The sequence below is a fragment of the Leopardus geoffroyi genome, chromosome A1 (assembly GCF_018350155.1).
Source record: "Leopardus geoffroyi isolate Oge1 chromosome A1, O.geoffroyi_Oge1_pat1.0, whole genome shotgun sequence".
NCBI lineage: Eukaryota > Metazoa > Chordata > Mammalia > Carnivora > Felidae > Leopardus > Leopardus geoffroyi.
Window position 1 is genome coordinate 117,145,385 of NC_059326.1, and position 16,142 is coordinate 117,161,526.

Here is a 16,142-nt window from a genome sequence, read left to right on the forward strand (position 1 = left end):
AATTTGAAAACATTATCTATAGCAGCACTCTCAACAATAGCCAAATTATGGAAAGAGCCTAAATGTCCATCAACTGATGAATGGATAAGAAATTGTGGTTTATATACACAATGGAATACTATGTGGCAATGAGAAAGAATGAAATATAGCCTTTTGTAGCAACGTGGATGGAACTGGAGAGTGTGATGCTAAGTGAAATGAGCCATACAGAGAAAGACAGATACCATATGGTTTCACTCTTATGTGGATCCTAAGAAACTTAACAGAAACCCATGGGGGAAGGGAAGGAAAAAAAAAAAAAGAGGTTAGAGTGGGAGAGAGCCAAAACATAAGAGACTGTTAAAAACTGAGAACAAACTGAGGGTTGATGGGGGGTGGGAGGGAGGGGAGGGTGGGTGATGGGTATTGAGGAGGGCACCTTTTGGGATGAGCACTGGGTGTTGTATGGAAACCAATTTGACAATAAATTTCATATATTAAAAAAAAGAAAAAACATTATCAATATGTAATTAAAATGGCATTTTAAAAGAATATCTAAAAAGCAACTGAGAGCTTACTATAATGATTAATTCGTTTACATGAAATAAAACACCTTCTGAGTCAGTCATCTCCAATAGGTCTACCTTATTCTAAAAATGAATGAATTTCCAGTGACAACTGGAATCCCTACTCATTTGATAATAGATTTACAATATAGCTTAGGGCATAGCACAAAATAAAATTTTAATTGTTTACATTTTAAGAGTAAATGTATTCCAGAAATGTGAGTAATGTGAGACTAACCCATAAATCTTTTGATATCACTTAATAATACTTTATAAAACTTTAACCCTACTTCATCGACCATGCTTCTTGGCAATTACTTTTAAAATATGAATTCAGAGACAAGTTAAACACATTAAAAATAAACTATAAAAGGCAAGAATAATTTTTTTTCTCTCAATAACCTGGCATACACTATTACTTATCTAAGTGGGTGCAGTAACTGCTTAGGACTCTAAGCGCCGCTGTTCACCTACTTGGAGATAAATTTAACCAAACGCCATCCTGTTAATAAAGGCTCTCATCTTGCAAAGACTCACAGTTCCCACAGACCAACTGCAAAGCTGCAGCGAAACTCCGTTCCTAAATCTGAGACACTCCAGCTTTATATAAGATGATCTCCATAGCTGCAGCAAATAGGTAAACAAGACGCATATGCCCAGTGAAGATTCTGAGTGGATTCAGTAGTGAAAGAACAATGGCCGCTCCAAAGAATTACCAGAGACGCGACAAGCTGGTCCTGCTGTACACTCTATTGGGAACGCTCTGGGAAATCGGGAGAGGACAGATCCACTATTCGGTGCCAGAAGAGAGCGACAAAGGATCTTTTGTGGGTAATATCTCAAAGGACCTGAATCTGGAGTCACAAGAGCTGGTGAAGCACGGAGTCCGCATCGTCTCTAGAGGTAGGACACAGCTCTTTGCTCTGGATTGGAGAACTGGTAGCTTGATCACCGCAGGCAGGATAGACCGGGAGGAGATCTGCACTCAGAGCACACAGTGTCTAGTAAATATCAATATCCTGGTTGAGGGCAGAGGAAAACTTTTTGGGATAGAAATAGAAATCACTGATATCAATGATAATAATCCAAAATTCCAGGTCGAAAATCTGGAAGTAAAAGTTAATGAAATCGCTGCACCTGGAACACATTACCCACTCCCAGAGGCTGTTGACCCGGATGTGGGCATGAATTCCTTACAGAGCTACCAGCTCAGCCCCAATCACTACTTCTCTCTGGAAGTGCAGACTGGAGATGACGGAACTCTACACCCAGAGCTGGTGCTGGAGCAGGCCCTGGACCGAGAGGAAGAGGCTGCTCACCATCTGCTCCTCATCGCCTCTGATGGCGGTGACCCACGTCGCTCCAGCACAGTGCACATCCACGTGACGGTGTTGGATACAAACGACAATGCCCCGGTTTTTACTCAACCGATTTACCGAGTGAAAGTCCCAGAGAACGTGGCCCCGGGCACCCTGCTGCTTACTGTGAGCGCTAGCGACCCAGATGAGGGAGCCAATGGAGAAGTGGCCTATAGATTTTGGAAAATTAGTGAAAAGCAATCTCCGCTATTCCATCTTAATGAAAATACCGGTGAAATATCAACAGCAGGGAGTCTAGATTATGAAGAATGTGCATTTTATGAAATGGAAATACAAGCTGAAGATGTGGGGGCACTTTTAGGGAGGACCAAAGTGCTCATTTCAGTGGAAGATGTAAATGACAATAGGCCAGAAGTGATCATTACATCTCTGTTTAGTCCAGTCTTAGAAAATACTCTTCCTGGAACAGTAATTGCCTTTTTGAATGTGCATGACCGAGACTCCGGGAAGAATGGTCAAGTTGTCTGTTATGCACCTCATAATCTACCTTTTCAATTAGAAAAATCAATAGATAATTATTATAGATTGGTGACATGGAACTATCTGGACCGAGAAAAGATCCCTATGTACAACATCACAGTGACGGCCTCAGATCTAGGAACCCCTTCTCTATCTACTGAAATTCATATCACCCTGTATGTGGCAGATACCAATGACAATCCACCCACTTTCCCTCATGCCTCTTACTCAGCGTATATCCCAGAGAACAACCCCAGAGGTGCCTCCATCTTCACTGTGATGGCCCACGACCCTGACAGTGGCAACAATGCCCAGGTCACTTACTCTGTGACTGAGGACATAATCATGGGGTCACCTGTCTCCTCCTATGTCTCCATCAACTCAGACACAGGCGTCCTATATGCACTGTGCTCCTTCGACTATGAGCACTTACGAGACTTGCAGCTACTGGTGACTGCCAGAGACAGCGGAGACCCTCCACTCAGCAGCAACGTGTCTGTGAGCATATTTGTGTTGGACCAGAATGACAACGTGCCAGATATCCTGTACCCCACCCTCCCTACGGACGGTTCCACAGGTGTGGAGCTGGCGCCGCGATCCACAGAGCCTGGCTACCTGGTGACCAAGGTGGTGGCGGTGGATAGAGACTCTGGCCAGAATGCCTGGCTGTCCTACCGCCTGCTCAAGGCCAGTGAACCAGGACTTTTCACGGTGGGGCTGCACACGGGCGAGGTGCGCACAGCACGGGCCCTGCTGGACAGAGATGCGCTCAAGCAGAGCCTGGTGGTGGCGGTGCAGGACCATGGCCAGCCCCCTCTCTCGGCCACCGTCAAGCTCACCGTGGTGGTGGCCGACAGCATTCCAGCCGTCCTGGCCGACCTGGGTAGCGTCAGGACCTCTGCTAACTCAGACGATTCTGACCTCACGCTGTACCTGGTGGTGGCAGTGGCTGCAGTCTCCTGTGTCTTCCTTGCCTTTGTGATCGTGCTGCTGGCTCTCAGGCTGAGGAGCTGGCACTCGACGCGCCTGCTTCAGGCTTCAGGAGGCGGGCTGGTGGGTGTGCCCGCCTCGCACTTTGTGGGTGTGGACAGGGTGCAGGCTTTCCTGGAGAAGTATTCCCATGAGGTCTCCCTCACCGCGGACTCGCAGGCGAATCACGAGATTTTCCCCCATCCCAACTACGTGGACACACTTATCAGTCTGGAGAGTTGTGAGAAAAATGATCCCTTATTAACATCCGTAGATTTTCATGAATGTAAGGATGAAGCTGCTTCTATTCAGGTGAGTTCAGTTCTGTGTACGTTTTAATTCTCGGGGAAATTATATTTTTTATAAATTTATGTTTTCGGACATACATTGCGGAGACCGTTCAAAATATTTTGAAAAAGTGTACCACAAAGTTTTTGATTTTAGTGGTGATACTATAAAATTGAGCTCTAATCATGATAGTTGGTTTCATTTGCTCTCCAAAGGCTAGAACAAGATTGTTTAAACATTGATTCTCAACCTTTTAACATCTTCCATATATGGGGCACCTGGCCGGCTCAATTGGCAAAGCACGTGACTCTTGATCTCAGGGTAGTGAGTTGGAGCCCCACTTTACATGTAGAGATTACTTTAAAATTTTTAAAAAATAAAATCCTTTGCATGTTACTATAATTACCACTTATCACTCATTCACTTGAGAAGTAGTTACCCAACCACATGTGGTAAGTTTGTTGTATAAATAGGGGATATATAACTGAGACTTTTAAATCCTTGTATTAGCTTGGTAAAAGTAAAATACATTTCAGAATTTTAGAAATCTGTTTAGGATTTGGATCTTGAAGGTCTTGAAGTTTTCTAGGTCTTTGAGGATTTCTTCATTTTAAACCTCTTTTATAAGCCTTGTGCTTGCATCAGTACCCTTCAAAATTTTAATACTTATTATATTTTAAAACATAAATACATTTGAAAGGATGGATTTTGGTGGTAGGTGAGACTGGTTCCTTTATGTGTCATTGGTCTCCAAGAGCTCATACTAAAGAAGACGTAGAATCTAAAGCCTGAAATGTCCATCAACCCCCCCCCAATAAAAACAACAAAATCATACTTTAAATAAAATGTCATTTTGTAGCATAAAGAAGAACATGTTTTCACTAAGTTCCAATAAGCTGTTTTGATTGGACAGCCATGTGAAATGTTCTCATGGTGAGAGAGTTTGAGAATGTAGTTTTAAAAAAAAGTAGTTTCATGTAAACAGATTCTAAACAAGCTCCTCAATTCAACTAAAAATGATTCCATCTAGATTTTATGTCTTCTGTATTCCTTGTTATAGCATTTTAACAGTGCTTACCATTGATTTGTCATCACATGAGAGTGGAAAACACAATAAATCATTTGTTAGTTATAAAAAGGGCATGTCTGAAGGATTGTGTAGTGTTCCCTCCTATTTTGCACATCCTGTGGGTGGGAGTTAACTTCGTATTTTCTGTAGTGTTTGGGTGCACAGTCATTTGAGGGAACAACTGTATTATTGACATTTTGCAATTTTTAAGTGTTTTGAAACTTGCCCTGATAGAAAATAAAATCCTTACTCTTGTTCAAAAGATTCACTGATTGTTCAAAAATTTCAACAAATGGAATAAAATAATTAGAACAAATGACATTTATCCAGGAAATTTATGCAAATAAACTTACCAGAAGCTCAATTACAAAGTCATTGCTTCAGTATTACATAGATACATAGATCAGAAAGTCAGGTGGTCTGCTGAAGTATCCCTTTGTGACTTTATATTGAAGAATAAACATTTCCCTAGTGACTTTTAAGAATGAATTCATGTATGATGTTGGGTATGACATAAGCCAAGTAATTGTGAGATATGAAGGAGGAGGTAGAGTAAATCATCCCTTAGCTACATCATAGGGACAGGTTTTTTAAAAATGAATGCTTCCTTAGGTAGTCAAATGAGTAAAAAGAAATTTTTTGAAGAGAGTGTTGATATTATCAGAAGGAGATGCTTGAGGATTGGTATGAAACTGCAAAGCTTTACAGAATAGTTTTCAACACTATTGGTATTCTCTAATACATATGATATTAAATAACATTTATAATGTAGAGATGTTGGGGGAAACATTTAGGAATCATGAAAGAAGATTAAGATTGTTTCACATATCATACCTAATAAACAGAATGAATTTGTGAATACAGTATATGATAAAATTTCTAAGGTCAAGACCTGTGTCTTATTCATTGTTGCATTGTTATATCATCACTGACAAGGGCAGTACTAAGTACAAGGCAAAAGTTCAATGTATGTTTGTAGTAGGGTGAAATGGATGGACCACATATGTCGGTTTCTTATAAAAACTCATCAAATTTCTAATAATTTGGAAACAAGAGAAAATATATATTAAAGAAGGCTTTATAATTTAAGATATTAAATATATTAACATTAAAACGTGGCTTGTTCAGTTAGTCGCGGGATTGTGATTATTGTAGCTGGTTAAACTGAAGCAGCAGGGGCTGCAGTTTCCCAGTGCGGACTGTGGGCGCCGCTGTTGGCCAAAGTGCAGAGCTTGGGCACTGGCCATCTTCTCGCGCAGCCGCAGCGCCCTTTCCCTGTATCAGGCTCTCTAGCTCGAGCCTTTACACAACTTCCTCCTCTGGAAAAGAGGGAACCCGACCCTCACGCTGGAAATATAGCCTGTTCGGAGCTCCGGACATCTGCAGCACAGAGATTATTTGTAATCCGGCGTCTCCAGGCCGGTGAGCAACCTGAGGGGAGCAAAAGGGATGGGGAGCGGCGCTGGGGAAAGGGGCTGGGCTGAGAGGCGGCCAGTGCTCTTTCCCTTCCTGCTGTCTTTGTTCTGCCCGGCGCTCTCAGAGCAGATCCGCTATCGGATTCCCGAAGAAATGCCCGAGGGCTCGGTGGTGGGGAACCTCGCCAAGGATTTGGGACTCAGCGTCCATGAGTTACCGAGTCGACAACTGCGCATCAGTTCGGAAAAACCTTACTTCACTGTGAGCGCCAAGAGCGGGGAGCTACTTGTGAGCGGCAGGCTAGACCGGGAGCAGATTTGTGGGAAGAAGCCAGCCTGTGCTCTGGAATTTGAGGCTGTTGCTGAAAATCCGTTGAACTTTTATCATGTGAGTGTGGACATCGAAGATATTAATGACCACACACCAAAATTCACGCAAACTTCTTTTGAGCTGCAAATAAGTGAGTCTACGGTGCCAGGCACACGGTTTATATTAGAAGCAGCGGAAGATGCCGATATTGGCTTAAACTCTCTGCGGATTTATAAACTCTCTCTTAGCCCCAGTTTCTCATTGATAAATAAAGAGAAACAAGATGGTAGTAAATACCCAGAATTGGCGTTGGAGAAACGTTTAGACCGGGAACAACAGAATTACCATCGTTTAGTTCTGACTGCCATGGATGGCGGAGATCCCCCACTAAGCGGCACCACTGAGCTCCTTATCCAGGTCACTGATGCCAATGATAACCCCCCTGTATTCAACCAGGACATGTACAGAGTAAGCCTTCCAGAAGACGTGCCCCCAGGCACCACAGTGCTGCAAGTATCAGCCACTGACCAAGATGAAGGCATCAACTCGGAAATCACTTATTCTTTCTACAGGACTGGGCAAGTCTTCAGTCTGAATTCAAAGAGCGGGGAAATTACAACTCTAAGAATGCTGGATTTCGAAGAAATCAAGGAATATTCTATAGTGGTGGAAGCGAGGGATGGTGGAGGACTGGCTGCACAATGTACAGTTGAAATTAATATTCAAGATGAAAATGACAACAGCCCAGAAATTACATTCCATTCTCTAGTCGAAATGATTCTGGAAAACGCAGCGCCAGGAACGCTAATTGCTTTGATCAAAATATACGATCAAGATTCCGGGGAGAATGGGGAGGTTTATTGTCGATTAGAGGGTGAAGTTCCTTTTCAGATAATCTCTTCATCAAAAAATTCATATAAATTGGTAATAGATGGGACTCTGGACCGAGAACAGACCCCAGAGTACAATGTCACCATCACAGCCACCGACAGGGGAAAGCCGCCCCTCTCAGCTAGCAAAAGTGTCACTTTGATCATCACCGATATCAACGACAACGCTCCGGTTTTCCTCCAGGCCTCCTACATGGTTCACGTGATGGAGAACAACCCTCCTGGAGCCTCTATCGCCCAAGTCAGCGCCTCCGACCCCGACCTGGGACCCAACGGCCACATCTCCTACTCCATCGTGGCCAGCGACCTGGAGCCGCGGGCGCTGGCGTCCTACGTGTCCGTGAGCGCGCAGAGCGGCGTGGTGTTCGCGCAGCGCGCCTTCGACCACGAGCAGCTGCGCGCCTTCGAGCTGACGGTGCAGGCCCGCGACCAGGGCTCGCCCGCGCTCAGCGCCAACGTGAGCCTGCGCGTGTTGGTGGGCGACCGCAACGACAACGCGCCTAGGGTGCTGTACCCGGCGCTGGGGCCCGACGGCTCGGCGCTCTTCGACACGGTGCCGCGCGCCGCGCAGCCCGGCTACCTGGTCACCAAGGTGGTGGCGGTGGACGCCGACTCGGGACACAATGCGTGGCTGTCGTACCACGTGCTGCAGGCCAGCGAGCCCGGACTCTTCAGCCTGGGGCTGCGCACGGGCGAAGTGCGCACTGCGCGTGCTTTGGGCGACAGGGACGCGGCCCGCCAGCGCCTGCTGGTCGCCGTGCGGGACGGGGGACAGCCGCCCCTCTCTGCCACCGCCACGTTGCACCTGGTTTTCGCCGACAGCCTCCAAGAAGTACTGCCGGATGTCAGCGACCGCCCGGAGCCCTCTGACCCTCAGGCCGAGCTGCAGTTTTACTTGGTGGTGGCTTTGGCCTTGATCTCGGTGCTCTTCCTCCTTGCGGTGATTCTGGCGGTGGCCCTGCGCCTGCGCCGCTCCCCCAGCCCCGCTGCCTGGGGCTGCTTTCAGCCTGGTCTTTGTGTCAAGTCTGGACCTGTGGTTCCTCCTAACTACAGTGAGGGGACTTTGCCTTATTCCTACAATTTGTGCGTTGCCCAGACTGGAAAGACAGAGTTTAATTTTCTAAAATGTAATGAGCATTTGAGTTCAGGACAAGATATACTACTTTGCAGTGATTCATCTGGGGCCTTATTTCCGCTTTGTAATTCCAGTGAGTCGACTTCCCATCCTGAAACTCAAATGGCGGTGAGTTCTGTTTAAGTGTCTACTCCTTTTCATCATCTATCCAGTTTCATACTTCTATGAAAATATATTATGGTTCTAAGGTTAGTGAGTTGTCTTAAGGGTATTACAGCGCATCAGAGAGCTGTACTAACATTTTTTAAAGAGAGTGGTGATTTGGGAGTAGTTATGTGATATATAATAGAGTTATTGCACCAAGTTCAGATTTACAAAGTAGGGAGTGTGTGCTTCTTACTTCACAGCAGAAGTATTGTATCAATTTCTTATTGCTTTTTTCAAAGGTAATGAAACTTACCCACTGATTGCCTCATTTATTTAAAATATTTGAATTAAAAATTTTTTAAATTTTTTTAAGCGTTATATTTATTCATTAGACAGAGAGACAGAGCACAAGCAGGGGAGGAGCAGAGAGAGAGGGAGGCATAGAATCTAAAGCAGGCTCCAGGCTCTGAGCTGTCACCACAGAGCTGACGCAGGGCTCAAAATCATCAACCGTGAGATCATGACCTGAGATGAAGTCAGATGCTCAAGGACTGAGCCACCCAGGTGCCCCTGTAAAATTTTTTTTAATGTTTATTCATTTTTGAGAGAGAGAGACACAGTGTGAGTGGGGGAGGGGCAGAGAGCGAGGGAGACCGAATTCGAAGGAGTATCTAGGGTCTGAGCTGTCGGCACAGACAGAACCTGATGTGGGGCTCGAACTCAGGAATCTAGCCTGAGCCGAAGTTGGATGCTTAACCAACTGAGCCATCCAGGGACCCCTAAAATATTTGAAATTTTGTTACATGTAAGTAAACATTAAATTTAAAATAGGCATTCATTTAACTCATCTTTTAAAGCAAAAAAAACTACTAGTTATCTCCTTTGCTGATTTCAGTAGTACAGTTTTCATCTTTTTTATGTTTATTCCTCATGTCTGGTTCTTTGTATCTACCTAGTCATGACTCTGTGAATGCCCTAAAACTGTAAGGAAAATAGTGTGGGTGGAGGGCGTAGAGAAAGACTCAGTAAACTCATTAGAAGGTCCAGTTCATTATCTGTGTTCCTCTAAGTTTTCTTGATTGCAAAATCCTCCTCTACGCTTATAGTTAATTTAAGAAAAAGACACTTGACAAAAGAAAAGGAAATGCTGTTGCCTCTATCACTTGAGGCCAGGAGGAGGGGGTGAGTCATTGGATTTGTCTTATTATTTGGACCTCTAAACATTAGTGATTAGAGGAAAGAGAATCCCAAATTTTCCACTCTTATGGCGAAAATTACTAATTTTATGCGCAAAGTTGCCATTTCTTAAATATCAGTCTTTTTTTTGGTCTCCCCTAGTAAGTGCTTCAGTAAATGATTTCTTTACAAATTGCTGAAAGAGTTTTTTTTTTTTGTTTGTTTGTTTTTGTTTGTTTGTTTTTTTTAATGTAAGCTCTAGGTCAACATGGGGCTTGAACTCATGAGGCTGAGATCAAGATGCTTGGGGCGCCTGGGTGGCTCAGTCAGTTAAGCGTCTGACTCTGTATTTCAGCTCAGATCATGATCTCAAGGTTCGTGGGGTCAAGCCCCATGTCAGGTTCTGTGCGACAGTGTAGAGCCTGCTTATGATTCTCTCTCCTCCTCTCTCCGCCCCTCCCCTGCTTGTGCTCTCTTTCAAAATAAATCAGGAAACTTAAAAAAAAAAAAGTCACATGCTCAACTGATGGAACCAGTCATGTGCCCCTGAAAGAATTTCTTTTTTTTTTTTTTAAGTTTATTTATTTATTGAGGTGGAGAAGGGCAGAGAGAAAGGGAAAGAGAGAGAATCCCAAGCAGGCTACCTGATGTCAGTGCAGAGCCCAACTTGGGGCTCAATCCCATGAATTGTAATATCATGACTTGAATGAAATCAAGAGTTGAATGCTCAGCTGACTGAGCCACCCAGGTGCCCCTGTAAGAATTTCTCATAATGGCACTTTTTGCTTTTTAGTGGTAATAATTGGTTCTACATCTTGTGTTCTTTTTCTCTAATTATTACAGATTTAAGTGACCTTTACAATAAGAAGTTTAAGACTACTTTGAACTGCATATTTTCTTTATGGAAGTATTGAAGTGGAAACTTGCTTTTCAATATATGTTTATTTGAATATTCCAAATGCCATAACCTGTGTATGCATTATGTATTCACATAGAAGAGTACAAAAAATTAAACCAGCGTAAAAGTTTAACATTCACAAATATGTAACTTTAAAAAACCAATCCTTTCAAAATTTAGCAGTATTAGGTGAGAGAAGCTATTACTGTTGCCTTATTAAAATTATTTTTGTTAATGAAATTTTAAGGAAAACTTACTCAGCAAATTCATTATCTGAATAAATTAATCTTATAAAATAACTTCAAAGTGAATAATCCATGTATATATAAAACTAAGAAGAAGAAGTCTATTTCCAAAGAGGATTGCACATTGTGGTTACTGTAGAAAATAATGACATACAGAAAATTTTTGAAACATTATAAAACTGAAGTTAGAATAATTTACATATCTAGAAAGAAAGCAAAATTCTACCAAGAATAAGTTAATTTGATGTTAATAAAAAATGGCAGTTTAACAATACATTTAATAGAAGTTCCATTCCACTTCATTTTCAACTAACATTCCAAAATGGTAATTGCTTTTGAAATGAGAATGCAAGAAACAGTTAGACAAGTCTACATAGTTAGAAGAGTATTGTCTTTCTCGGTTATCTATAATGAAGCATTACTTATCTCAGTGCATGTAGTGACAGGTTAGGACTCCGAGTGCCACTGTTCACCAACTTTAAGAAAAGTTCAATCAGCTCTCCATCCAGCTGTTCAGATCTGCAACTACACAGAGTCCCACAGATCCCACAAACCTCAGCAAAAGCTGCCACAAAACTCACCTTCTTGGAGCACTCTGGTTTCTCCTTAGGAAAAAGATCATCATAATTTGCAGGAGGTTAAAGAATCTAAGGAGTCAGTTTGCACAGAAAGCATTCTGAAAAACAATATCCATAGTGAAGCAACAACAGCCACTCCACTGAATTGCCCGCACTGCAAAGGACTGGTTCTGCTGTGCCTGTGGAGGCTATGGGAGACCAGGGCCAGCCAGATCCACTACTCGGCACCTGAAGAGACAGAAGAAGGCTATATCCTGGGGAAATATCTCCAAGGATCTGGGGCAGGCGGACCGTGGAGTCTGCATCGTCTCCAGAAGTAGGATTCAGTTTTTCACTCTGAACCTGCAAAGTGGCTTGTCTTGGTCACTGCAGGCAGGATAGACTAGGAGGAACTCTGCGCTCAGAGCACACAGTGACTAGTAAATATCAATATCCTGGTTGAGGGCAGAAGGAAACTTTTTGGGATAGAAATAGAAATCACTGATATCAATGATAATAATCCAAAATTCCAGGTCGAAAATCTGGAAGTAAAAGTTAATGAAATCGCTGCACCTGGAACACATTACCCACTCCCAGAGGCTGTTGACCCGGATGTGGGCATGAATTCCTTACAGAGCTACCAGCTCAGCCCCAATCACTACTTCTCTCTGGAAGTGCAGACTGGAGATGACGGAACTCTACACCCAGAGCTGGTGCTGGAGCAGGCCCTGGACCGAGAGGAAGAGGCTGCTCACCATCTGCTCCTCATCGCCTCTGATGGCGGTGACCCACGTCGCTCCAGCACAGTGCACATCCACGTGACGGTGTTGGATACAAACGACAATGCCCCGGTTTTTACTCAACCGATTTACCGAGTGAAAGTCCCAGAGAACGTGGCCCCGGGCACCCTGCTGCTTACTGTGAGCGCTAGCGACCCAGATGAGGGAGCCAATGGAGAAGTGGCCTATAGATTTTGGAAAATTAGTGAAAAGCAATCTCCGCTATTCCATCTTAATGAAAATACCGGTGAAATATCAACAGCAGGGAGTCTAGATTATGAAGAATGTGCATTTTATGAAATGGAAATACAAGCTGAAGATGTGGGGGCACTTTTAGGGAGGACCAAAGTGCTCATTTCAGTGGAAGATGTAAATGACAATAGGCCAGAAGTGATCATTACATCTCTGTTTAGTCCAGTCTTAGAAAATACTCTTCCTGGAACAGTAATTGCCTTTTTGAATGTGCATGACCGAGACTCCGGGAAGAATGGTCAAGTTGTCTGTTACACCCCTCATAATTTACCTTTTCTTTTTTTTTTCTTTTTCTTTACTCTTCCTCCTCCTCCTCCTCCTCCTCCTCCCTCCTCTGAGAGCACAAAACTGTGAGTGGCGGAGGGGCAGAGGGAGAGAGAGAATCCCAAGCAGGCTCCATGCTCAGTACAGACACCAGCACAAGGCTTGATCCCATGACCCTGGTATCATAAAGCTGAAATCACGAGTCAGACACTCAACCGGCTGAGCCACCCAGGCACTCCATTATTTACCTTTTCAATTAGAAAAGTCAATAGATTATTGTAGATTGTTGAAAGTATGAATTCTTGACAGAGAAGAAACTTCTGAATATAACATCACAGTGACCACAACAGACAGAAATTTACATCATCCTGCATGTGATCATTGTCAATGACAGTACACCTTCCTTCCCTGAGAACTTCTACACAGTCTATCTCCTTAAGAACAGCTATAGAAGAACCTTCATCTTCTCAGTGACAGGCCATGATTCCAACAGTGACAAGAATGCCCAGGTTATTCACTCCTTGGCTGAGGACATTATCCAAGGGTCGTCCTATGTCTCCACCAGTTCCGACACACTGGCTCATATACACACTGCATCCCTTCAACATGAGCAGTTTTGTGATCTCAAATGCAAGTGAAGGCAAGTGACAGTGGGAACCCCCTACTCACCAGCAACATGTCACTGAACTTGTTTGTGCTGGACCAGAAGGACAATGCACCAGAAATCCTGGACCCTACTCTCCCCACTGACATGTTCCACCATCAGGGAACTGGTACCCTGCTCCACAGAACCTGGCTACCTGGTGACCAAGGTGGCTATAGACAGAGACTTGTGTCAGAACACCAGGCCTACCACCTGTTCAAGGCCAGTGAGCCAGGGCTCTTCATGGTAGGACTCCACACAGGAAAGGTGTGCACTGCATGGGCCCTGCTGCACAGAGACTGGCTCAAGCAGAGCCTGGTGGTGGTAGTACAGGACCAAGGCCAGCCCCCTCTCTCGGCCACTTTCACCCTCACTGCAGCCTTAGCCCACAGCATCCCAGGTGGCCTGGCTGACCTCAACAGTCTGGAGGTCCTCACCTACCCAGAGATCTCAGACTTCACATTATACTTGGTGGTGACAGTGGCTGCAGTGTCCTGTATCTTCCTCACCTTTGTCATTGTGTGCTCAGGTTGTGGCATTGGCACATCTCAAATCTGCTGCAGGCTGCAGGGCTTGGATTGGCTGTGCCTTCTTCTTTGTGGGCGTGGATAGGTGCGGGCTTTCCTGCAGACCTATTCCAGGAAGGCTCACACAGGGCAGGCTCCTGAGAGAGTCACATGATCTATCCCCAGCCCAAGTATGACAATATGCTGATCAGCCAGGAGGGCTCCAGGAAAAATGACCATTTGTGCGCTTCAGATGATTCCAGGTTTCCTATAGAAAATACCTCTTTGGGGGCGCCTGGGTGGCTCAGTTACTTAAGCATCAAACTTCCGCTCAGGTCATGATCCCACAGTTCACAAGTTTGAGCCCTGTGTCGGGCTCTGTGCTGACAGCTCAGAGCCTGGAGCCTGCTCAGATGTGTCTCCCTCTCCCTCTGCCCCTCCTCCACTTGTGTGCTCTCTCTCTCTTCTCAGAAATAAACATTAAAAAAAATTTTTTTTAAAGAAAATATTTCTTTGGCTCCAGTGAGTTCAACTTTTTCCTTTATTTTCTCTTATGATTTGGTTTTCTCTTTAAGGTTTCCACTTAAGGTATGATACATTCTCTTTAACATATTTCTCACCATTCAAGTTTTACTGGGCCTTGTTTTGTTCTAACATCTATAGGAAGCATTTACTGGTTATATCACTGATATAAGTTTCTCATAATTAACCTAAATTAACCTAGGGTCAATGGATATCTTTTTCATGGGGCTTCTCTCATTATTGAGCCATTGATATGGGCTATTGGGGTGGGGTTCCTTAGTTGATTATCAGTTCACTACTAATTCTTAGAGGTGGTTTTCCATTCCTGAAATTTATTATTGTTGCTATCTTCAGTGGCCACATAGTGAACTTCCTACTTATCTTTGAACTTCTTACATACCTCTGAAACATAAATACAGCTGACACTATGTGAAGGTAAATTAATGAGAAAACACATGCATTCTTCTTGAAGAAACTGAGAGCCCAGATTTTTCTGCCTCTGCTTTTCTGTTTCTATTATAGGACAACCCTCCTTTGAGGTGATGTTTTCCAGATCACATGTTTGTAGAGGTTGTTTGAATTTAAAGATCACTTCTGAGGAAGAATCACAATTCACTTAGAGGGGTTTCTGAGAATGAACACTGTTGAGGACAAAACAAGGGAAATAAAAATTATTCAACTGTCTGTTATTTATGGCTCAATTCTCCAACCTTGAGGCTAGAAATAAACCTGGATAAGGAAGACAACTTAGGAAAATATTCTCAGGAACTGCTGGAAGAGGTTCTAAGAATATTTTACTAGCTTTTAGATATAGGAAAGGAATAATATTTTTTCAAGTTTATTTTTTGAGGAGGGGGGCAATGAGTGGGGGAGGGACAGAGAGGGGACAGAAGAACCCAAGCAGGCTCCGCACAGAGAGCAGAGAACCTGATGTGGGGCTCAAACTCTTAAACCGCGAGATCATGACCTGAGCTGAAATCAAACATGACTGACTGAGCGACCCAGATGCCCCTATTTCATTTTATTTTAAACATAGTGGCATTCTGAGTAATAAATGACTTTCTAGGAGACTTTAAAAATAAACTATGAAGTTGACTCAAAAATTCTGTTTGAAAAGTGCTGGCTAATAGGGGTAACATCTGGACAGCCATTATGACATACAGATGTTATACTGATTTCAAATACTCCTTACTCCTAATTTAGTAGGAAAAAATTAAAGCATGCTTCAGGATCATATTTTTAACAATGAAATAGGAAAACTGTCACTTGAAGTTTCTGTCCTCGCGAGTAACCATTGGTACTTAGTATTTACAAATATTAAGTATGTGTTAACTTGGGAAAAAAACATAACATAGTGATGAAGGCTTGTAGGTCAGTAACTACTATCCTCTACCATTAATATCACTTGCCTTTAAAACAGAACACAAAGCTCACTGGGTGAATGGGAAGTGTGGAAAATGTTGAATTCTAGTTTTCTTAAACTAGATAGACTTTTGTATTGGTAACATTTTATATAACAAAATAGGCTTAAATATAAAATCCTTATTAATCTTAATGTTTCATCTTAAAAGAAGAGTTAAAGTATCTTGGATTTGCTTCAAAATGATGAGGGTGTACAAATTATATTAAATGAAGATGGCCTTGTGTTGATCGTTATTGTCATTGGGTGATGAGTATATGAAGATTCAATAATACTCCCTACTTTGTAGAAGTTTGAAATTTTTCTATAATAAATTTCTTTAAAACACTAAGCA

General features: G+C 43.2%; 2 protein-coding genes across 20 annotated transcripts in view; both read left to right on the forward strand.

The window, feature by feature from the left end:
- LOC123605040 (protocadherin gamma-C4) overlaps positions 1 to 16,142 on the forward strand; it is a 169,229-nt gene that overhangs the window by 63,058 nt on the left and 90,029 nt on the right. The window contains exons 1-2 of one of the 19 annotated variants that reach the window (XM_045491514.1): positions 3,703 to 8,567; positions 11,476 to 12,865. The exons of 15 other annotated variants lie outside the window; for them this stretch is intronic. In XM_045491514.1, coding sequence (XP_045347470.1) covers positions 6,159 to 8,567; positions 11,476 to 11,763 — 2,697 coding nt within the window. In that variant the 5' untranslated portion in view covers positions 3,703 to 6,158 and the 3' untranslated portion in view covers positions 11,764 to 12,865. Of the gene's footprint in view, positions 1 to 571; positions 3,665 to 3,702; positions 8,568 to 10,565; positions 16,140 to 16,142 lie in introns of those variants that run through there. 3 more of the 19 variants (XM_045491522.1, XM_045491403.1, XM_045491497.1) reach the window with 3 other exon arrangements.
- LOC123605226 (protocadherin gamma-A9-like) lies at positions 13,346 to 13,972 on the forward strand. Its single transcript, XM_045491812.1, has one exon. The coding sequence runs from the start codon at positions 13,346 to 13,348 to the stop codon at positions 13,970 to 13,972; it is 627 nt and encodes a 208-aa protein (XP_045347768.1).

Coding starts and splice junctions, on each gene's coding strand:
- LOC123605226 (XM_045491812.1), top strand. CDS start 13,346: ATGCAAGTGAAGGCAAGTGACAGTGGGAACCCCCTACTCACCAGCAAC.